This window comes from Hypomesus transpacificus, chromosome 15 (assembly GCF_021917145.1).
Source record: "Hypomesus transpacificus isolate Combined female chromosome 15, fHypTra1, whole genome shotgun sequence".
Taxonomy (NCBI): domain Eukaryota; kingdom Metazoa; phylum Chordata; class Actinopteri; order Osmeriformes; family Osmeridae; genus Hypomesus; species Hypomesus transpacificus.
The window spans coordinates 4,532,193-4,555,980 of record NC_061074.1 but is presented as its reverse complement, the minus strand read 5'-3'; the positions used below and the strand labels follow the sequence as shown (position 1 = coordinate 4,555,980).

Below are 23,788 nucleotides of genomic sequence, written 5' to 3'. Positions count from 1 at the left end.
CCCCTCTATCTTGCTACCTGTTACATAAAAAGACCCAAGTAAAAGGCTCCTCAATAACAACCCTGATATGTGACATTTAAAAAGCTATGAAATGACCTTTAAAAACAAAGGGACACTGTCTACAGACATGATGAACAATGGCAGAAATGTTATGTGATCCAACACTCATGGTTTGGGCATATGAAGGGCTGACGTAGATGAAATAAGAAATTAATGCCTTTCCTTCGACTGACAGGTGAAAATATGTACCAGTTGCATAGAAGGATGCAGACTGTGGTCTCCTCTCATAAGACAATGAGCTGCCTTCTCTTCAGAGGTCTGATTGCAATCTTAGATCTGATAACATTTTTAGAACAGAGACACATGAAGGAATAGAGTACAAGGGCCTCGTGAATAGTAAACCATAAAGAGATAAAGAGCTGAAATGACTTGACACTCCAAAAGTCCCTTCTTGTTATGGTGTCCTATGTGGTTGGCTAGGTGGCTAAACCTAACCCTTATTTTGAATGTGAATATGATGATTGTCAATTAGATGTCATATTGGTCAGTCACGGAAGAGGGGAAATGTCTGATCAGAAAAAATCTACAACTCAATTAGCAAAGTGAATTCAACATGAAAATGCATAGTAACTCTTAAAACAAAATTGAAACAGGGAAGTATAGCTTATTTAAACATATTAATGTGACAGAAAACTTCCAAATAGTATAATACTGTTTATTAATGTTGCTAAATATTTAGAAACTGTACACAATCATTTTTGTGGCAGGCAGACTACGTGCACCAGCTCAAAAAGAGTGTATTTTTTCTCTACAGATGCTCGATTGGATTGAGATCTAGGGAATATGTAGGCCAAGTCAACACCTTGAACTCGTTGGGTCCCTTAAACCACTCCTGAACCCTTTTTGGGTTGTATGTGGAGGTTGAATAAGTACTTCAGAGATGACAGAATACATTTGTGATTTGAGAAATATAGTACCAAAACCACTGAGAATAAATGTAATCACTGCATCATGGGCAATGCACCTATTTAGACTAGATTTAGATGACTTAAACAGTAAGAGTAATATTTCCTATCTTAAATAAGGATTTGATGTTGATAACATTAACTTTAATGTTGATAGAGGTTTTACTTGTCTTTTGTAGGCTATAGGCACTAGAACCTTTGGTCTGTTTTCAGGACAACTGGTATTCTGGATCAGGCTGTTGTTTTCGACCTGCCTGATAGCCACCCTAGGCGCAGGCTGACTGCATTAAAAGCTCATGCCTTTAAACCTATATATTGTTAAGAGCCATGTAAAACACCTGCTACACAAAATAAAGTTCCATTGGTAATCATTATTGCTGGGGTATATTTCCTATTATCTTAATTAAAAAAATAACGTGAGACAACTGTCCCCTCCGTTTGTTTGTGATATCAAGACAATCATTCACTTTTTGATTCGAGTGGTTTGTGCGCACCTCCCAAGAGGGGGTGCTTTTCCAGGTGGGGGTGCATCTAAGGGCACAGCACCGGAAATCACAACTATGTAACTCCTCCCTCTCTCCTATCTAACCAATCATCGTTTCTCTCCCATCAAACCAATCATCGTTTGTGCGGCTCTGCGGTCTGCGCACGCGTATCTACGCGCAGCTACGCGCTTCGAGATTTCTGAGCTGGTGCACGTAGCCTGTGCGGCGTTCGCGGACCCTACGCAGACGCCTTTGACATTGAAGCAGAAACCAGGCTTAATGAAGCTAATTGTCCTGCCAATGTTTACAGTTTCACGATGGCCCAAATGTCTCCGTATTCATGGACGTCTAAAAGTTTTAGGTAGCCTATATGGAGTAAACAAATTATGTTAATGTGGTGTGTCTACACTTAACCTTTATAGTTAAGGCCATTTTCAGACTAGCGTAAAAAAAACTATAAACCTCAACTTTCGTCCTTCCACTTTTCATGCAGACTGATCCGACAACCAGGGCGATCTTCCTATCCAGATAGATCCAGATGCTAGAATGCACGCGCAGTGAACTCTACTCTCATCAGTTTCACTGGGAAGACTTCCGGTGTGTGTCATGGCGGCGGCATGGTAAAGCCTGTTTTAAGGGGAAAATAACCAACCCGTTCTGTCGTTACCCGACAGCGGTTTGGAATCGGTTTAAGTTCTTATTGGACAGGAACGTGCAATACATATTGGAATTGCAATAACTCATTTGCAGTTTCCGCCCGGCCATGGCGGCACATAAACCAGTGGAATGGGTCCAGGCCGTGATTAATAGATTCGATGAGCAGGTAAGCTGAACACTGGCCAGCTAGCTAACTTGGATGAAGCGTATTGCTTGCAATTGTAACAACTGACTTAAAAATCGTATGACTCTTCAAGCACGTGAATCCCAGTTTGTCTTTTATTTCAAACTACTGTCTTGAAACGATGCACGTTTGTTTGCAAACAATGCAACAACATTTCTAGCAGTTAGCAGATTGGTAGGATAACCGTCCTGTCGTATTTACATTAGTATCATTCAAAAAAATAATAATACTGTTGAAATGGGAGAATAAGCACCGTACCATACTTTTGCTTGTTAGTTTAAACCGACAAGGGATTAAGTGCGTGATAATGTGAAGTGTCACTAACTGACTTCCTTTGCTGTGTTGTACTAGCCAACTTTAGCTAACCAGACTCTGTCAACAATCGAGGCGTGACTCAAAATCATTTGGCTTGCAAGCTGCAAGAACCTCATAATTCTGTTTACTGTCTTTGAAGCTTCAAAGTAAGCACGGATGTGCAAATTACGAGCACAACAAAAATGTATAATTATATTTGACTTAATAAGCTGACCTCAAGCTATGCTGTGTCTTTCAAACTTCACATATTTAAACCTTAAGAAAATTATGTTAAATTTCGTGTTGTCATTAGATTTAATGTCAATAACGTATCCAACTTATTAGTAATAGATAATACAGTATTACAACAATAATGGTTCCATGTCATGCAGTATTTCATTAGCCTTTGAACTAGACGAATCTGCGAGCTTATTTTCCATCGTATTTCATGAAATACACTCCCAAATTTTATCCTTTTACGTCTTTGGCCTTTATGAGGCCAGGCCTTTAATAACAGGCTAACATGTTTTGTATCTTTTCTACTAACTCGAGACCTAGGCTATGTACTGATCTTTCTGTTGTGGGAGACCCTGCTCTTTTTCAGCATTAACTGATGACCACACGGTGTCAAGTACTGACCATTCTGCAGTTTTGAGCTTTGTAGGTCAAACTGTTTAGTGAAGAGTATAAGAATGGGTTTGACAGCCTGTCAAAACCACAACGTGATTGCAATCAAATTGGGTTTTCTTTGAATCATTGATGCACTGTGACTGATCATGATAAAGAAAATTATCTTTGCTCAATGTCTTAGTGCTGTTTTGGCACAAGTTTAATTAACATATTTTCAGGCTCTGAAGATTTTCATATTTTTTCTTAACCTGACTTGGGACATCATCTTCACTGTTTGGCAAGTGACCAGAGACTAATACATTGATGCAATAGCTCAAGTCCGTTTGCACAAAAATCTCTCTCCCATTCCTACCCAAACTCTGTAAAAAGCTTCAATTCTACAGTGTTGATTTCTCCCACAAAACTACTTCTAATGCAAAATCTTGGCAACTGTTTCTGTTAAATAGTCCATTGTATCCTCCTGTCTTTTGAAAGGAAATATCTGCACACTTTTAACTGGGCATTGGTCATTAGTTTCAACCACCAAGTGGCAAGTTTATCCAGGATAAGCAGCTTGGCTCAGATTGGAACATTACAGTTAAATGAAAGTGTACTTATCCACCTCTCATGTTAAGCTCATTTTGTTGGAAACCCACTGAAGGGTTTGTATTGGTTTGTCAATAGGGTGCAATTGGTGCCCAGAATTAGATTGTCTGTCTATGGATACTGTTAATTCCATCCTCTAATTCTCAGTTGTCAGGAAATGAATCCTCTCCTGTTTTTGCTTACATTTTCAGTTTTGTAGTAATTCTTGTCATGCCAGACCTTTTCGGTGTAATCTTATTTTCTGACCTGTGTCTTTATAGTTGGGCTTTTGACTGCACAAGCTTCCCTCTTGATGCCAATGTGCTAAATATAAACAAATATTTATGGGATGGGCTGAAAGAGGGAAATACTTATGTTCCATTAGTACTACTGTCTCAGGCACTGGTGTGTTTTCTAGTTTACAAAAGCTAGGACTCCACAGTGCTGGCCAAGTTTACAGGGGCTCTTTCCCACGTCATCTAGCCTTATGGCCCCATCGTGTGTGTGGGAGCCAAATGTATGTGGGATATTTGCTGCCTGGTGTACAGGTGCTTAGGGTTGTGGGGAGAGAGGGAATGGTTATAGTACAGGACTTCTTTGTTCTCTAACTGCAGGAGGCCTGGTCCTCACTCCCCAGTCTGATAATGGTTGGGAGTCCAACAAGGTGTGGCATTGTCTATGACTCTCAGGCACTAGTATAGTGTGTTTTGTGTGGGATGTTGGGTTGGGCAATGGACTCAACACATCTTAAAGAGATGCAGACAAACTTGTATTTGCGTCGACTGCCATTCTCTTACCTTAAAACTATTTAGTTTAATTGTACTAATTAAGAAATATCCTCTTTCTGACTGGATTCTTGGCAAGATCCTAGTCTGAGCTGACTCAAATGTTCTTTCTGTCAACCTTTTCTCCAGCTTCCCATCAAAACTGGGAACATCCAAAACACCCACACCAGAGTCAGCACAGAGCACAACAAGGAATGTTTGATCAACATTTCAAAGTACAAGTTCTCTCTTGTCATCAGTGGCCTCACCAACATTCTAAAAAATGTCAACAATATGGTAATATATCTTAAATATTTTGAGTTGTTACGATATGCAGGCCGATTATAAAAAATTTAGACTATTACTGCAGTGCTCTGTATAGTGTCCAAGTCATTTTGCAGCAGAGGTGTAATTTTTAATGTGTGTACTACTTAAAGATAAGATGCTGTAGATGACTTTAGAAGACAGCTGATTTATATAGACTTTACAATGCCTCTCATCACAAAGGGCCTTATTTTGTGCTAGTTCACATGCCTCGTCTCTAATACACAAGGGTTGTGAGGATGAATAAATCTCTTCTTTTTCTTCGATCTTTCTCCAGAGGATATTTGGCGAGACGGCTGAGAAGAACCTGTACCTCTCTCAGCTGATCATACTGGACACACTGAAGAAGTGCCTGGCAGGGGTGAGGACTGCCAACATATTTTACTCTTGTAATAAAACCAAAAGAGAATGTGTTATTACAAATATGCACTCCTTCTGTACTATGTTAATGTGTTAGTCTCCTGTCCACTCAGTTAGATGCAGCAGGTCTTTTCCGTCATATTCCTGCCATCATATGTTAACTTCCATGTCCATACTATACCCACAGACTGCAACCTTTTGTCTGTAGAGAGGTTACCTTCCCATAAAACTGAGCTTAAAAACTCTAAACGCACTGTCCACAACTCACCAATCTCTTAAAAGTGCTAGAAAACAGAAGTCTGGTGATAGTCTTGTGACATAGACACAGACTTCTGGTAATGCACTTAAACCACCGTCACTCATGCTCCCCCTCACTCCACTGAAACGCGCCTCGAAGACCCCTCGGTAAAAGATTACAATTGCAGGTGTTTCCTCTGCTTGAGTTAGTGCTTTCCAGCTTCCAGATCCTCCAATGGGGATCCTCTGGAGTTTCCTGTATTGGCTTTTCGTTAGAGCCTGCCATCAGATGGATGCCAGCTGCTCTCGTCCTGGACGTGGGCTTTCACCTAAATCTCTCCCCTTTCTTTGGTCAATGTCTTTTTCTCATATATTACCCCCCCCCCCCCCCCACACACACACACACAATTATTTTGTCTCAATTGTGAGGATTGATGTCACCCTTTTGAAATTGGATGCTGATATACGGTATTTATCTCAGTATGTGAATTTGCTCATGATAGAAATGCGTTACTGGGGGTATAGAGAAGTGGCATTTTCACACTTCACTTTATTGCCATCAATCTATAGCTGTTCAGTATGTGGAAGGTGAGAAAGAAATCCTAAGGGCATCAGAGCTCACTGATGTTTTTATTTATTGACTCCTTCTTACAGGGTTTAGTTTTGCTTCCATATCATAACATGTGTATTTAATGACATGTGTTTCTCTCATAATTCCTGTGTTTGTCTTTCCGCTGTTTTGAACAGCAATCTAAGGACTGTCTGCGTCTGGACGAGGCCATGCTGGTAAAGCAACTCCTCCCAGAGATCTGCCACTTCATCCACACGTACCGCGAGGGCCACCAGCACGCTACAGAGCTGCGTAACTCCGCCTCTGGGGTCCTGTTCTCCCTGAGCTGCAACCACTTCAACGCTGTCTTCAGCCGCATCTCCACCAGGTAGCCAACTCTTAGCTCTTCAAGGAAGAAGAAGGAAATAAAGGGAGGAAGTCACTTTAATGTGTTCACCTGTCTTTGTTGTCATGGAAAGGTTGTCAGAACATATACAGTTTCAGCACACAAATTATTTTCGGCCATGCTTTCCTCCATTGCAGAGCTCATGTCAGCCTCATGCCATTGTCTTTGTATCTCTCTGTTTGCGACATCCTTTTAGGGTTACGTGGGGGAAAGAATTATGTCTATACCATCTTTACTTACAGGAAGCTCCTTTCTAGAATAGCTACTTATTTTTTACTCCTCCTTTTTATTCCTACGTCCACACAGGAGTTGTTTCAGATTTTTAAACCCTAATCAAGCAGATTCTGTAATTTTTGGGATTAGCGGTAACTGCTATTTCTGGGATTCATCCTGTCTCCCTCCTTTGATCCTAGACTTCAGGAGCTGACGGTGTGCTCAGAAGACACTGTGGATGTCCATGACATAGAGCTCATGCAGTACATCAATGTGGACTGCTCCAAGCTCAAAAGACTGCTCCAAGGTAGCTGCACTCTCACGTAGTACTTACACAGCACATGCTCCTGATTAAAGATGCATGTATGGTGCTTGTTTAACAGTTAATTGAAACATTGGCCCAGTTTCCCAGACATGGATTAAGCCTAGTCCTAGACTCAAACCTTTTTCAATGGAGAACTTCATAGAATTATCTTACTTATTAAGCAAGGCTTAATCCATGTCTGGGAAATTGGGCCTTAGTATTTCTTGATGAAGTATTGGTAATTGTGCTGGTAGTATGCTTTAAAGACATATGTCTATTTTTTGTCTTGCTGTATTCCAGAAACTGTTCTAAAATTCAAAGCCCTCAAGAAACCTGCACAACTGTCCGTCATTAACAGTTTAGAAAAGGTAAAGGGAAGACCTACATCTGTGGTGTTATATTTTTACCATGTAATTTTTACTGACGCCTGCTGGTGAGATATTTATTCACTTTGTTAATGTCAGTTGGACAGGGCTACTTGAAAGCTAACCCTAACCCTTTATTAAAGAAGCTTTCAAACCAGAATCAATTCAACTTTTTTGGTTTTGATTTAGACAAATCAGCATTGTGCCTCCTATAAATTCCATGAAGTGTTTCTAAAACAATTCAGAATATACAGAGTTCTTGCTTTTACATAAAACTTTACTCGGTCACATGCTTTTAGACCTTCATGCTTCTATCTGTCCCTAAAACGGAAGTCCCTTTTTAATGGTCTTTATGTAATGTTGTTATTTGTTGTATTAAAACTGTGAGGTCTGTGTGTTCCTCCAGGCTTTCTGGAACTGGGTAGAGAACTACCCTGCTGAGTTCACAAGACTCTATCAAAGACCACAGACAGACATGGCTGGTGAGTACTGGCCCATATATAATTATGCATCTGTATTGTTAACCACATTACGTAACAAAAAGTACTGCGTAAATATGGTTATACACTTTCCCGGAACATACTGCAGCTGACTGTATTGAGTAGCTGAAATTATTATTTCTAACCCTTACCCCCCCCCACCCCGCTACAGATGCTGCAGAGAAGCTCTTTGACCTCGTTGACAGCTTTGCAGAAAGTGCCAAGAGGAAGGCGGCAGTGTGGCCCCTGCAGATCATCCTCCTCGTCCTCTGTCCCGAGATCACACAGACCATCTCAAGAGAGGTGGTGGAAGAGAGCAAGGCCAATAAAGTGAGAGAATATATAGACATGGGCATTCAGAGACCACACGTCCTTGTTTAGAGTCCATCCTCACCTCTTCAGTTATGACTCACTCGCTTACTCACTTATCGATAAATTATACGCTACTCTCTATTCTCACTCACACACAGATGCAAAAAATGTCCACTTGACTGTTGATATGAAATCAGTTATCTAGTCAAGTTACATTTATTGGAATGCTGATTCTGACTGGTTCTGTTCCCTCCAACAGAAGCTGTTCATGGACAGCTTACGGAAGGCTCTAGCAGGTCAGGGTGGCAGCAAGCAACTCACGGAAAGTGCGGCCATCGCTTGTGTCAAACTTTGCAAGGCCTCCACCTACATCAACTGGGAAGATCATTCTGTCATCTTCCTCTTGGTGCAGTCCATCGTGGTGGACCTCAAGGTCAGAGCAACACTTCAGTGCCCTCCAGGCAACGCAAGCACTGCGCTTCAGACCTTTCCCTAGCGAGGAGTCTTTGTGTGTCTGTGCAAGTTTTATAGTGGGATTTTTGTGGAACAATTAGCTAGAGATGGCAGGAATTCCTATGATTCCAGGAATCGGTGTTTATGTGTCACCGATATCTTCATTATTGACTGCATCATGGGCACTGCACTAGTTAATCTAATTCTGTAAATGGTTTGAATGTAACGTGTGCCAATGGAAAATGGACAAGTATGCTATTTGTGTATATTTGTTGACTTTGACCATCTCTGTTATTTTCTAATACGCTAGTTTCCATGTATGTGCATTTAACATGACTTGGTGTTGTGTTGAGATCACGTGTCTCCCCTGTCCCATCAGGCCTTGCTTTTCAACCCAGCAAAGCCTTTCTCGCGGGGGGCGGGCAGCCAGAGCGCCGACGTGGACCTCATGATTGACTGCTTTGTATCCTGTTTCCGTATCAACCCCCACAACAACCAGCACTTTAAGGTAGACCTCTGCCTCCAACACTTAGCTCTATTGCCATCAAATGCCACAAAGAAAATACACCCTGATGGCTGTTCCACATGTACCATCTGTGTTTTCTGTGCACCAACTGGAACACACTTCTTCCCAGGTCTGTTTGGTCTCCTCCTCCCCCTTCACCTTTCACTTCGTCCTGGTCAACTCTCTGCACAGGATCATCAACAATGTAATTGTGGATTTATTTAGCTTTTAATAGACAGAAAAACGCTACATAAACAAGAACTTTGTAAAATATTGATTATGTACTATAACCATAATGGAATTAATTTGTTCATGTCAGAACAGTACTTAATCTTCTTTTATCACATATATAATCTATCTAAATATATTTTTCCACCTGTTTTCTCATTTTCCCCTCAGTCCAACCTGGATTGGTGGCCGATGATAGACGCTGTGTACTGCTATTCTGGGGAACTGAGATGCATGTTTTCAGAGACTCTGAGCAAAGTGACACAAGGCCCCAACACACACGCACCGGTAAGACACACACACAAACCCTGTTGGCTTCTTTTGAAAATGTCTAGCTCCTCTAAAAAGTTACTTTCGGTCTTCCCCTGTGACAGAGTCTGACGTTTAAGGACAGGATGACCACCAGCCTTAAGTTCAAAGAGAAAGCCACAGAGCTGGACACACGCAGTTACAAGTGTCTCCTTCTCGCCCTGGTCAAGCTGATCCACGCCGACCCCAAACTGATGCTGCATGTGAGTCTGCTGGAATTGAAACATTGTGATATTCTCCTTAGTACTGGATGGTTTCCCCACCCATCCCCAATTCCATTGCATGCTTTTGAAATCCTTTTTAAATGATTCGATTTACCATCAACTGATAAAGCTTAGAGTTGAGTGTTTCATCAGGAATCTTAGTCCAGACCCACTTTTAGGAGTCCTGTTCTCTCATATCAGTGTTGGGCTGGAATAAGAAGGAATCAGAAATACAAACAGAGCTTGTTTGCACCTTTTCATGTCTACTCTGTCAACATCTCTAAAGCTGTTTATTCTCCAATGTTTAAATGCTCGGATTAACTACTTACAGATTAGTTTAAATCATACAAGGCTGTGCTAGTGCTGATGCTCAAGTCATATTTCATGCGTGAAAATTGCCCCATTCCTAGAAAGGTGTTCTAGTAGGGAATTATTTTAGTTCTGTTTGACATTAATGGCTGGGATGACTGTGTGTGCGTGTTTGTGTATGTATGTGCGCGTGTCTGCTGTAGAACCCAGGGAAGCAGGCTCAGGAGATCCAGAGCAGCTCTGTGGAGCTTATCACTGGCCTGGTGCAGCTGGTGCCCTTTGCCAACACGGCCCAACTCTCCCAGGAGGCCATGGAGGTCAGACATCCACTCTTTCTTTCTACTCTTACTCTTTCTCTCTCTTATATTCCTAGCCCTATGCTTAGTCAGTTTCTCCTGTTGGCGGTACTCATTTTTGTTGAGACGGGGACAAATGCTTGAAAGAGGAAGGAACAAAAAAAAAACGTGGCTCTCTCTACCTCTGTTTCTCATCACCTGTTTCTCATCTTTTCCTTTTTTCTTGGTCTTCACTTCTTCTGTCCCTCCTCTTTTGTTTCCTCAGGCTCTGCTAGTCCTCCACCAGCCAGACACCATTGAGCTGTGGAACCCTGATGCCCCAATTGAAACCTTCTGGGACATAAGGTACAAGCGCATAACCTCCGCTTGTCTCGTTCACTTGGGAAGCTCCACCTTGTAAAAAAGCATTGAGAACACACTGAATGACGCATTTTAAGTCAGTCTTCAATGAACCTTAAAAACGTTGTCTCAAATGTATAAATGGCATTCATAAAATAATTCAACACAAGTTGATGTAATTGATGCAGCATTCATGAGATACTGGCTGATGTAAAAGCTTCTGACACTTGGCCTCTGGGCATCCTTGTAGCTCCCAGGTGCTGTCTACCATCTGCGATAAGCTGATTAGTCACCAGCTCGTCAACAGCACAGAGGTGCTGAAATGGCTGAGGGAGATCCTGATCCGCAGGAACAAATTCCTCCTCAAGAACAAGGTGGGTACTCCTAACCAAGTCTCTCTCGTTTGGGGTGGGACCCTTTTCACAATCGGGACGAGTTTTCTATGCATGTCACTGTTCTGACAGTTGTTTTCAGATTCATTATTCCCAAAGGTGTTGGCACTGCAAGTCAACTTGTTGGCAGGTGCAAAATGTTTGTCTCTATGTTTAAAAATTGTACATTGTGTACATTGTACATGGGTATTATTTTGTTCAGGAGTGTGCCACCCATGGCAGTTGCATTCCTATCTGCCGGAGGGCCCAAACCAAGCTGGAGGTGTGCCTCTACCTGTTCCTCTGGAGCCCTGACGCAGAGGCAGTGCTGGTGGCCATGTCCTGCTTCCGTCACCTCTGTGAGGAAGCTGACATCCGCTGCTCTGCAGACGAAGTGCCCGTTCAGACCATCCTCCCCAACTACGCCACCTTCTGCGAGTTTGCCTCGGTCAGCAACATGATGGCGACCAGTAAGCTGTTTTTCATTTTAAATTGATGCATTTTCTTGTGTTTCGTAGGTGTAGTCCACATGATCTTGCGGTAAAGTGTTTTCCAACAAGATAATACACCTAGATAATAATTCCTAGTTCCTAATCCAACTCTGGTATCTCTGAAAATACTATTGATTACATGTACAGTCACTGTTATATTCAGTGTTGTATCCTGTGAAGGTTAGTAGATACAAATATACACTAAAATATAGATAAACATTGTACCTTTACTGTGTTCTTTTTGAAGGCCGCTCCACCCTACAGAAGAGAGTGATGGCCTTGCTGAGGAGGATCGAACACCCCACCCCTGGGAACACTAAGGTACATATTCTACCATGCTCTTGATACAGTACACACAGTTCAGTTACATCGAGATCTGGTGAATCATCGATTGTCGTTTACATTCTTCGTTTTGTTTGTTGAGTTCCAGTTCTGTTGACATGTTCTATCCCCAGGCATGGGAGGACACGCATGCCAAATGGGAGCAGGCCACTAAGCAGATTCTTAACTGGCCAAAAAACAAAGTGGAGGATGGTCAGGTAAGAATGCTTTTAGGTTCCTCATTTACCTAAACTATGGACTTTATGTTCATCTTCATTTGACATCTATACAGTTTGCGTGGAAAGGATGTTTTTCTAGTCCTTTTTCATGCTGGTCTTGACCTTAGACCTACACAGACATGTTCTCCTATTTTCAGACCGAGGTGACCGTTCTTCTACTTTTAAAGCTGGTCTTTTTTCTTTTTGTCTCTTCCTCTCACTCAGGAGTGGATCAACATGACCGGCTTCCTGTGTGCCCTGGGTGGGGTGTGTCTCCAGCAACACAACACCCCTGGTCCAGTCACCTACAGCCCGCCGATGGGCCCCATGACAGAGCGCAAACACTCCATGATCTCCGTGATGTCCTGCGAGGTGTCTGCAAACTTTGCCGCCTCTTCTGCCTCCTCCAATGAAACGCCTCTGAGCAGCTTCCTGGACCGCCTCCTGGCGCTGTTGGTGTGTGGGCACGAGCGGGTGGGCCTGCACGTGCGGACCAACGTCAAAGATCTGCTGGGTCTGGAGCTCAGCCCGGCGCTCTACCCCATGCTCTTCAACAAGCTCAAGAACAGCATCGGGAGGTTCTTTGACACGCAGGGCCTGGTGAGTGGCACTAGGGGGCGTCTTTCCATCCATCTTTAGTTTTTCTGCAGCATACAACCATACAACCTGTACTGCATTTTAGAGAACAGGCATAGTAGTTATGTAGGTTAAATATGTAAACCCGGAAATCAGTCTAATTTGATTTGTTCTTGGCCTGCTTATTACATTTTAAACAGTGTTTTTAGATTAATGAGATTTTAGGATAAATTAAAGATTTCACTGCTTAAATTGACCCTATAGTAGTATTCAAGTGAGATGGGTTTTTGCGCTCACAGGTCCCCATCAATGACACCAACACCCAGTTTGTGGAACAAACCATTGCCATCCTGAAGAACCTTCTGGACAACCACACAGAGGGCAGCTCTGAACACTTGGGCCAGGCCAGCATAGAGACCATGATGCTCAATCTGGTCAGGTAAGAGCACACGCACACGCCTGGGTTCTTAAAGCCAGTTGTCTTATTGGTTGTACTGGACTGATTTGAGGGGTTGAATCTGAAATTAACGTGCGTGTTTGCTTTTCCCAGGTATGTGCGTATCCTTGGCAACATGGTGCACGCCATCCAGATAAAGACCAATCTTTGCCAGCTAGTGGAGGTGATGATGGAGAGACGAGACGACCTGTCCTTCTGCCAGGAGATGAAGTTCAGGTGAGACAGATAGTGCCATGTACCAGACCGGAGATGGACTAATCCAGCTCGACCCAGGTCCCAGGTTTCTTGGACCTCTCAAGAGCCTCATCTACAGAATATGAAGAAGTTTAGAAAAACATGTCACATGATAACCTAAGATTTTGTACACTTATTTTACTCGCAAATAATATTTTCCTGCCTGATTGTCAGTGCTATTTTGTAGGGGTGGGCAAAAATATTTTTCAATGCACTGCGATTCTATCTTGAACGATTAAAGATTGATGCAAAAAACTCAATAATCTGACTTTTAAAACCTATATTTCATCAGTAATCGTTTTATAATCAAATTGTACACCTCTGAATTGTAATTGAATCACAAGGTACCTTGTGATTCCCACACCCACTGACAAGTTTTAGTATATATTTCACAAATGTGTAGATTCAATTCATGGATGACAGCATATACATGACCAATGATGTGTTGAAGTTGTTAAACATTAGCAAGCATTGTTGTGGATCTCCTTCCAGGAATAAGATGGTGGAGTACTTGACAGACTGGGTGATGGGAACTTCTAACCATGCTGCAGACGATGGGATCAAATGCCTAACCAGGTACGGGCTGGAACCTTTCACCTGCCGAGCCAAACCCATTTATGTTGTATTAAATATCAGGAAATGGGATTCATATAATTTTTTATGGAATAGATCAGGTACGTAACCCAAATATTAAAATAAAAAAAGTTTGCTGATGAGCATGCACCGAGGTAGGGATGTGAGTGTGCATGTGTGGAGGTGTTGTTCCCTGTGTCTACGTGTTTCTATATGTGTGTGTTGTGTTGTACAGGGACCTGGACCAGGCCAGTATGGAGGCGGTGGTGTCTTTGTTGGCAGGGCTGCCTCTCCAGCCAGAAGAGGGAGACGGTGTTGAACTGATGGAGGCCAAGTCCCAGCTATTCCTCAAGTCAGTACACCTTCTACCCTTCCTGTTCCTTGTCCACTTCCTCCCTTTCTGACTCCTCAGTGTTTCCCACACATAGACTAATTTGTGGCGGTGCGTCACAGAATCAACACCGGTCGTCACATATTGCGTTTCGTAAATATTTATTTTTAACACTATTTAGGTTAAAACGCAGAGTATTCGTTCAGCTGCATTTCATTTCCCTGCTCAACCTCCATCTCTGTCACTCACACGTCTTTCTCACATACACACAGTCACAACGTTTTAGTAACACAGACAGCTATATCAGCGAACCTTCAGCATTAGTGCCGTAGCTTAAGGTCTTGGAAAGTTGAGGCTGCTTTTCGTTAGGTACCTACGAATGTCTTAATCCAAGGTCCCCCCCCCCGGGTCTGACATGAAACAACCCAACCCCCCCCCCCCCCCCCCCTCCCCATCCCGCCACAAGCTTTCTAATCTGTGGGAAACACTGCTCCTTGATATGTGTCCACTTTGACCCCACTTGTCAACTTTGTCTTTGAAGACTTCACACAATTTTACAGATATTAAACAAATAACACGGAGACAGAGTTTTCCATTTAACCTACAGGCCTTGAAAATAATCTTAACCAAGAGACAGAAGGCCATATCATGTGGATGGATGCCAATGTTGATAACTGTAAACATACGAACGCACATGTCCTGTCACATCCAGGTACTTCACATTGTTTATGAACCTGCTGAACGACTGCAGTGAGGTTGAGGATGAGGGCCAGCCCGTGGGCGGCAGGAAGAGGGGCATGTCGCGGCGTCTGGCTTCCCTGCGCCACTGCACGGTGCTCGCCATGTCCAACCTGCTCAACGCCAACGTGGACAGCGGCCTCATGCATTCCATAGGTGGGCAGCTGCACGAGTATTCAATGTCGAACCACTAGGGCTTTTGTATTTCACAACAGCTATGGAGGCAAAGCCCATGTTTGAAGGCTTATTAAATATAATAAAACAATTGGGTTCTATCGACTTATTTCTCTGTTTCTGATTGGACGAGAGACGTTCCATGAGTTGAAATTCCCTGCCACCTTCTGACACACACACACACCCATTCTTCCCCTTGCTCCCTTTATCTCTCTTAGGTCTGGGCTACCATAAGGATCTGCAGACACGGGCCACCTTCATGGAGGTGCTCACCAAGATCCTGCAGCAGGGGACGGAGTTTGACACTCTGGCCGAGACGGTGCTGGCTGACCGCTTCGAGAGGCTGGTGGAGCTGGTCACCATGATGGGTGACCAGGGCGAGCTGCCCATCGCCATGGCACTGGCCAACGTGGTGCCCGGTTCCCAGTGGGTACGTACGCTGCCACGCCCCAGCGATCTGTCTTGCACGTCAGCGTGCCGAAAACATGATGGCACCGTGTTGTTTGCTCATGTGTTTGATTTGTTGTTGAATGTTCTCTAGGACGAGCTGGCGCGTGTGCTGGTGACGCTGTTTGATTCGCGTCATCTGCTCTACCAGCTGCTGTGGAACATGTTCTCCAAGGAGGTGGAGCTGGCTGACTCCATGCAGACGCTCTTCAGAGGCAACAGCCTGGCCAGTAAAATAATGACCTTCTGTTTCAAGGTAAAGTAACCACAACAACCTAATTGATACATCTCGTCACTGACGTTTGTCGTATTCATATCTAAATACAAGAAGTACTGTAGAGCCTGTCGTTGCTTTTGTATTTATTTTAGTTTTCGTAGATATCTATTATATAGCTACATTGTGAACAATAAAGACCAATAACTTTGTAATAAGAGAATGATGAACAATTTAATAAAAAGCGTTACAAAATAGCTTATCATTAAAAGCTGCAGAAGACAGTGGAAATGTATTCAGGAGTGTTCCAACTAGCCTAACCAGCAGTGTGTTTACCTCCAGGGCCAGAATGTGTTTTCATTGCGTTTATGCATAAGATGGATACTCTTTTACACTCATTATTGACATCTTAGCTGGACGTAGACACATCTGTGAGTAACTTGTGATTGTATTTCATTTGTTCCCACTCTGTCAGGTGTATGGTGCTGTATACCTACAGAAGCTTCTAGAACCTCTGCTTCGAGGGGTCATCACCACCCCAGAAAACATCAGCTTTGAAGTAGACCCCACCAGGTAGGGTGCCATCCCCACAAACCAGTAGTACTGAGCACTCTAATGCTACATAGGACACCATTTTATAACACACATTCCCCCCTCTCTCCCTCCCTTTTCCGTCTCCAGACTAGATCAAGGGGAGAACCTGGAGGAGAACCAGAGGAACCTGCTCCAGATCACAGAACGCTTCTTCCTGGCCATCATCAACTCATCCAGCGAGTTCCCCCCTCAGCTGCGGAGTGTGTGCCATTGTCTGTACCAGGTACGTAGCAGACTGACGCCACAGCACACTACTCTGGCCTCACCACCCCTCATGCAGCCCACAGCCTTAGTGTGTGTGTCCTTCCCTGTGTGTCTGTGTGTGTAAGCGCATGTTTGCGTTTATGCCTTACCGCTTTTTAAAACTTGTTTGCCCTCATATGCGGCTAAATGTCAAATGGGACTGATGCCACTGCCCTCACTGCTGTTACTTACTCCAGTAAACATACACACGCATGCCAGTTTACACTAGACTTCTTTTTTGATTGATAATATGGACGTTAATATTCCTGAATTCATATGTAGAACAACTACCAGACATGTTTTAAATAGCCATATAATGGCCTACATTTAACATAAAAGTAAAAGTTGTCTGCAGAATGCCTCTGTGCAACCTTTCACAAACATTACAAACCAAACATATTGGCTACAACAGTCCGTGTATCATTCCTTCTTTCAATATTCTAAATAAGCTTGGTTTAGATTCTCAATTGAATAATGAAAGAATAAATGATACATGGATTTTTATGGCTAAGGAATGTCTGGTTTGACATTTCAAAGTTTCAAACTCATTAATCTCTTTGTCGTAACAGCGGAGGCAAAACCAAACTTGTACATGAAGTATGTTTCAGTTGTTTTGGCAATATATTTTATAGGTCACACAATATTAGACTATTTACGTGCTAGTACTTAATTTATTTGGCATTATCTCCTACCGGACATTTTGGCGTTTTATATTTTCATCTACCGGTCAACTACATGTGATTCCGATTAGCTGGCCAATGCAGACTAATAACATCTGACATACAAACACACTCTAACAATCTTCTGTGAAAAAAGCGTCCCTATTGATGTAGTCTTCAAATGTTCTTTTTGGGGAGTGCTTGTGGCCTAGATATACTGACTTTCACAAGCTAGTGAAAATAACATAATGTTGTCTTCCTCCTCTCACCTGTGTGAGTCTCACATTGAAAGCACACCCTTGTGGAAGTCTAGCCATTCACCATACACACACACATTTTTCCAGACTTTTACATTTGCATGGTTGGTGAAAAGACTTAGTCCATTACCACTGCTGCTGTGCACTGCTCTCACAAAGCCCACATTCTCTCTCTAACTGAACTCTGGGCTCCGTCTGCAAGATAAACACAAAGTGTGGTCATGGTAAATCAGAACACATCAGTGTGTCATGTCAAAATGTATGCGTGGTATACACACACACACAAGGCCTAAACAAAGTTGATATTCTCGTGACTTTAAAAACCTATACTCTGAAGCCAGGTTAAGACTTTTACTCTGGGCAGATGCACAGATCAACTCATACTGATAACTACAGTGCCCTCCAAAAGTATTGGAACAGTGAGGCCAATTCCTTTATTTTTGCTGTAGACTGAAAACATTTGGGCTTGACATCAAACGATGAATGTGAAACCAGAGATCAACGTTTCAGCTTTTATTTCCAGGTATTTACATCAGGATCTGATGCACAAATTAGAAAATATCACCTTTTTGTTCGAACCCACCCATTTGTCACGTGAGCAAAAGTATTGGAACATGTGACTGACAGGTGTGTTTTGTTGCCCAGGTGTGTCCTATTACATACATTATTCAATCAATAAATACCACTGAATGTCTACACTCAGGTTCAGATTGGGTAAGATAGGTTTTGTCTATGCAGACTGTATTCAGAGGTGAAAACAACATGAAAACCAGAGCGCTGTCTTTGGGTGAAAAACAAGCAATTGTGAGTCTTAGAGAAGATGGAAAATCAATCAGAGCCATTGCAGAAACATTGGCCATAGCCAGTACAACCATTTGGAATGTCCTGAAGAAGAAGAAAACTACTGGTGTACTAAGTAACAGACGTCGAACAGGTAGACCAAGGAAAACATCAGCAGTTGATGACAGAAACATTGTGAGAGCTGTAAAGAAAGACCCTAAAACAACTGTTAGTGAGATCAGCAACAACCTCCAGATGGCAGGAGTGAAGGTATCACTATCTACTGTTCGCAGAAGACTTCATGAACAAAAGTACAAGGGCTACACCAGAAGATGCAAACCACTCATTAGCAAGAAGAATAGGAAGGCCAGGCTGGAATTTGCCAAAAAGTACAGAGATGAACCTCAAAAATTCTGGGACAAAGTTTTATGGACTGATGAGACAAAGATTAACTTTTACCAAAGTGATGGAAAGGCTAAAGTTTGGAGAAAGAAAGGAACTGCTCATGATCCCAAACACACAAGCTCATCTGTGAAACACGGTGGAGGTAATGTCATGGCTTGGGCTTGCATGGCTTCTTCTGGGACGGGCTCATTAATCTTCATTGAGGATGTAACACATGATGGCAGCAGCAAAATGAACTCGGAAGTCTACACAAACATTTTGTCTGCCAATTTAAGGAAAGATGCAACCAAACTGATTGGCAGAGCCTTCATCATGCAGCAAGATAACGACCCAAAACACACTGCCAAAACAACAAAGGAGTTCATCAGGGGCAAGAAATGGAAGGTATTAGACTGGCCAAGTCAATCTCCAGACTTAAACCCTATAGAGCATGCATTTTACCTGCTTAAGAGGAGACTGAAGGGAGGAACCCCACAAAACAAACAACAACTGAAAGAGGCTGCAGTGAAAGCCTGGGAAAGCATCAAAAAGGAAGAATGCAAAAGTTTGGTGACGTCAATGGGTCACAGACTTGCTGCAGTTATTGAAAGCAAAGGATTTGCAACTAAATATTAAGTCTTATTCACTTAAATATGTTTTAAGTATATCTGTTCCAATACTTTTGATCACATGACAAATGGGTGGATTCAAACAAAATGTGATATTTTCTTAGTTGTGCATCAGATCCTGATGTAAATACCTGGAAATAAAAGCTGAAACGTTGATCTCTGGTCTCACGTTCATTATTTGATGTCAAGCCCAAATGTTTTCAGTCTACAGCAAAAATACAGGAATTCGCCTCACTGTTCCAATACTTTTGGAGGGCACTGTATATCAAACACTGTAGATGATCATAAGGCATATTAACACACTCTGCTTAAGTCAAGTGCACAGATGGACACAGACTGACAGTGCAGTAAGGTGCTTTTGCCTAGTTTCCTTCTCGCCACGCGTGTGCACGCCATGCTGTGCAGTGGATACGGTTATGCTGTCATATGCCCTTTATGTCGTTGTGTGTGTAGCTGGCACTGTGACCATGTTTATGCTAATCTCTGTCCTGTAGGCTACTTGCCACTCTCTACTGACTAAAGCCACAGTAAAAGAGAAAAAGGAAAACAAAAAAGCAGTAAGTTCAGAGCACCTTTTTCCCCTCAGACACTTTTTTTAATTTTATTTTTATCTAAAGCAAAAAAAAAAAAAAAGTTTTTTTTTTTTTTTTTTGCAGTAAACTATTCATTTGTTTTTTCATTATTTGAATGGTTTAATTTGGTGCTGACTTTTTAATTTGCCCAAAACTTTCTCCCCCACATCAAGTCTGTGTATCGATATTTTCTTGATATCATCGTACTAATATCAATGCCAAGTTGCTTCCATTTTCTATTAACAAAACCCAATAAACCAGTGGCTCTCTGTTGCGGTCTCTGTCTCTCTAGTTGTCTTGTATGCACCCCAGGAGTGAATTTGTTACCAACGTTTGATCCACATCTGAATGATTCTGTGCTCCCCTTCAGTTTTTGAAAAAAAAGACAACACCTTGGCAACCAAATGACATTAAATAGACTTGAAGTGGGGAAATCAGACACAATCAGTCATAGCGATGTGGATAAAATGCCCTGATGTCTCCCAAAGGGAACTGGTATTGTTGTGGGAGCATGGTGGTTAGGGAGGAAATACATACTGAAAAGAGGTTGAACTTTTCTGCAGTGGGCATCAGTAGCCAACAGATGACTCCCAGGTGGGACCAGTTTGCAATGGTGCGCTTGAGCAACTTGTCTCCCCTGCATTGCTACAATGCATCATGTGCTAAACTAAAGGGACAGGAACATATAAACGTATAAGATTATTGACCGTTTTAGAGTTATTAACTATTTCTAGTTTGTAGCCTGTGCTCCTGGTGCCTGCTGCAAGTTCCCCAGGGGGTCCCTCACTGTGTCTTACTCACTCTCGCACACACACACAACGTTTTCTGTCATGACCATTAACAGCTTGCTCATAAATTGATTTCTTTTTCTGCCCTCAGGTCTTGCATTTTACAGCAGTACACACAATTGAGCACATTCACCGTGTTATATCCTGTGGTAGTGTTATTGTATGACACATCATCGTGTATATGACAGTGACTAGCTACGTACAGTATTTGCATACCTTACACAAGATAAAAGTAATTGGGTCGTTATATACGATGCAAGGAACAGTTATATCATAATTTTTATTGAAGGTAATAAAAAGAATAAGGCTGTCTTGGCCTATTCTGGTTTCTACTTGAGAAGTAGGGAGTTCCTCACAATAATATTTTAAGATGACTGAACTGACAGGGGCTTCTGTATAATCCCACTTCTACAGATTATACATCTAACTCCTTTACTTGGCTATGTTGATCTTTTGGTTTTCTCTTCGCCTTCAAGGGGTGCATGTTTGAACTGTTTTTGAGGCCATGGGGATTAGACATGGTGTGGCCATATTCCTGGATTGCAAATGCCGTCACACCACTGGTTTTAAAGTTATACTGAACATGACTGTGTTTGTGTATAGAGGGGTGTATGACCTTGTGTAAGTAAAGCATGTTAGTGGTAGTTTGGTTGCTGAACCAGTTTTGTGGACTGAATTTGCTATTTGTAGTATGTGTCTATACACGCAAACAAACTTGCCTTTTCCTATTTAACGTTAGCTATGTACGTGTATAGATGGTAGCCATGTTGGTTCATTTTGCTGCAAAGCTCTCCAAGTCATGGCTTCACATTTCACTGTATTTATTCTTGACCGTTTGCTGTCATGATTTGACCCCCCCCAATGCACATTTTCTTGACCATTGTTCTGAATATAACGAAAAGTACTCTCTCCTTCCCTTCTGGCATCCTGTACATTTTCTTAAATCCTCACTTTCCTGTTTGAGGAAGTATTGTCTATTCTCTGTTAATGTCGGTCTGCCTCTCTCTTGCGCGCACTCTCATGCGCTCTCTCTCTCTGGCTGTTCTCAAATTCAATCTTTGTTGTGCTCTTGCTGTCTTTAACATAAGGCTTTTGTAAGAGATCTGGCCCCTCATGTTTGTTTTTGAGCCCAACCAAAATGGCTGATACACTCTCCTCCCGCCTTCTTCCACCCCCACACACCTAAAACACTATCCAGGTGGTTAGCCAGCGCTTCCCCCAGAACAGCATTGGTGCAGTAGGCAGTGCCATGTTCCTGCGTTTCATCAACCCCGCCATTGTGTCACCCTACGAGGCGGGCATCCTGGACAAGAAGCCCTTGCCCAGGATAGAGAGAGGCCTCAAGCTCATGTCTAAGGTGCACTTCAGTGTTTCTATGCATGACACTACAGACATCCCAATTTATGTTTCCTTATGTTTTAAAGCTTGCTCTCCGTCTCTCTTCCAGATTCTGCAGAGTATTGCCAACCATGTCCTATTCACCAAGGAAGAGCACATGAGGCCTTTTAATGACTTTGTGAAAAGCAACTTTGATGCAGCTAGTCGGTAAACCATCAATATTTTTGTTTTTAGCAAAGACATTTAAGACATTTAAGTTGTGGCTAAATAATCATTCATTATGAAAAAAAGCTTGTTGAAAGCTTCAAGGATGTGCTGTTGAAACTGTACTTCAAATTAGCTTTGAAAATATTGCTGATAATTGCCTTAGTTTTATAATGTGTTATACAGGGCTTGTGGAATCTCAGTTTATGAATTGAGCAGGTGGTTTCAATCTAGATGGGAAACAAGCCATGTTGTCAATCTTGAACATTTACACTTTTCACCCATATTATCATAAAGGTTTTTTTTGGACATCGCATCTGATTCTCCGCCAAGTGACTCAGTAAACCACAGCCTGTCTTTCATCAGTGATGGCAATGTACTGGCCTTACACCGTCTACTGTGGAATAATCAGGAGAGGATAGGCCAGTATCTATCCAGCAACAGGTCAGTACAAGTTAATTAGCACATGTAAGTTAAACGTGTGTGCACACTAATGACTTTGACTAACATCTGACAAATCACGAGCCACTAAGATATTAAAATAATTTCCCATCATCTCAACACATCCGCATCTTATTGGTGTTTCCTTGTATTTGTCTCAGCTGGCAAAATACTAACAAAATGAAATGCTTTTTTTACTATTCTTAAGATATTGTAATTACCCTGAGGCTATCGTCAGGTCTAACTTACTGTACTAAGAACTATAACGATATTTTATGTTTTTGAAAGAATGTTAAAATGTGGATTGTAAACTGATTTAACGAGTCAAATATATGAGTTTTGTACTTTCTGTATCTCTCTCTTGCCCTCACAACTGTAGACTAGATAAGTGTGGACCTGGTTTTAATAAATTATATCTGAAACTGACACAGCAGCAGATCAAATCAAATTGTCTGAAAAATAACGTACTCATGTAACGTTAAATTACACTTCAAAAATGAAAATTGTGTTCATGGAAACAAACTATTTTAAATTGTGAAGCTACCTAGCCATATATCTTCATAGTTGTTTTGTAAATTATTTTGATTGTCTCTTCACTTTTCCTTACAGAGACCACAAGGCAGTAGGCAGGCGACCTTTTGACAAAATGGCCACCCTCCTTGCTTACCTGGGTCCTCCTGAGCACAAGCCGGTAGATGACACTCATTGGTCTAGTCTTAACCTCACCAGCTCCAAGTTTGAGGAGTTCATGACAAGGTTAATATTTGTTATACCCTTAACCCCATGATGTGGACTGTTGGTCAAAATACTATCTGTTGGTGCATGTGCAGATTATTAAAAGTGCTTTATATTGTGGCTCATTTTCCTAGGCACCAGGTGCATGAGAAAGAGGAGTTCAAGGCCTTAAAGACCCTTAACATCTTCTACCAAGCTGGCACCTCCAAGACTGGCAACCCTGTCTTCTACTACGTTGCTCGCAGGTAAAACCTGACACAGGTTTTTTACTTTCTATTGAATTA

The 23,788-nt window shown here is 42.2% G+C and overlaps 1 protein-coding gene across 7 annotated transcripts in view; it reads left to right on the top strand.

Annotated features, from left to right (window-relative positions):
* The first annotated feature begins 2,016 nt into the window (after positions 1–2,016).
* The window catches only part of nf1a (neurofibromin 1a), a 51,256-nt gene continuing 29,484 nt past the window's right edge, over positions 2,017–23,788 (top strand). For 4 of the 7 annotated variants that reach the window (XM_047036658.1, XM_047036656.1, XM_047036655.1 and 1 more), the window contains exons 1-35: positions 2,019–2,273; positions 4,694–4,840; positions 5,145–5,228; positions 6,212–6,402; positions 6,834–6,940; positions 7,238–7,305; positions 7,709–7,784; positions 7,954–8,111; positions 8,353–8,526; positions 8,926–9,054; positions 9,182–9,256; positions 9,451–9,567; positions 9,654–9,791; positions 10,304–10,417; positions 10,662–10,741; positions 10,986–11,109; positions 11,330–11,576; positions 11,845–11,918; positions 12,053–12,136; positions 12,362–12,736; positions 13,012–13,151; positions 13,263–13,385; positions 13,896–13,979; positions 14,212–14,328; positions 15,020–15,201; positions 15,438–15,649; positions 15,761–15,922; positions 16,356–16,453; positions 16,562–16,697; positions 19,921–19,983; positions 21,985–22,143; positions 22,234–22,331; positions 22,626–22,772; positions 23,379–23,525; positions 23,639–23,749. In XM_047036658.1, coding sequence (XP_046892614.1) covers positions 2,214–2,273; positions 4,694–4,840; positions 5,145–5,228; positions 6,212–6,402; positions 6,834–6,940; positions 7,238–7,305; positions 7,709–7,784; positions 7,954–8,111; positions 8,353–8,526; positions 8,926–9,054; positions 9,182–9,256; positions 9,451–9,567; positions 9,654–9,791; positions 10,304–10,417; positions 10,662–10,741; positions 10,986–11,109; positions 11,330–11,576; positions 11,845–11,918; positions 12,053–12,136; positions 12,362–12,736; positions 13,012–13,151; positions 13,263–13,385; positions 13,896–13,979; positions 14,212–14,328; positions 15,020–15,201; positions 15,438–15,649; positions 15,761–15,922; positions 16,356–16,453; positions 16,562–16,697; positions 19,921–19,983; positions 21,985–22,143; positions 22,234–22,331; positions 22,626–22,772; positions 23,379–23,525; positions 23,639–23,749 — 4,601 coding nt within the window. In that variant the 5' untranslated portion in view covers positions 2,019–2,213. Of the gene's footprint in view, positions 2,274–4,693; positions 4,841–5,144; positions 5,229–6,211; positions 6,403–6,833; positions 6,941–7,237; positions 7,306–7,708; positions 7,785–7,953; positions 8,112–8,352; positions 8,527–8,925; positions 9,055–9,181; positions 9,257–9,450; positions 9,568–9,653; positions 9,792–10,303; positions 10,418–10,661; positions 10,742–10,985; positions 11,110–11,329; positions 11,577–11,844; positions 11,919–12,052; positions 12,137–12,361; positions 12,737–13,011; positions 13,152–13,262; positions 13,386–13,895; positions 13,980–14,211; positions 14,329–15,019; positions 15,202–15,437; positions 15,650–15,760; positions 15,923–16,355; positions 16,454–16,561; positions 16,698–19,920; positions 19,984–21,984; positions 22,144–22,233; positions 22,334–22,625; positions 22,773–23,378; positions 23,526–23,638; positions 23,750–23,788 lie in introns of those variants that run through there. The other 3 variants (XM_047036660.1, XM_047036657.1, XM_047036659.1) reach the window with 2 other exon arrangements.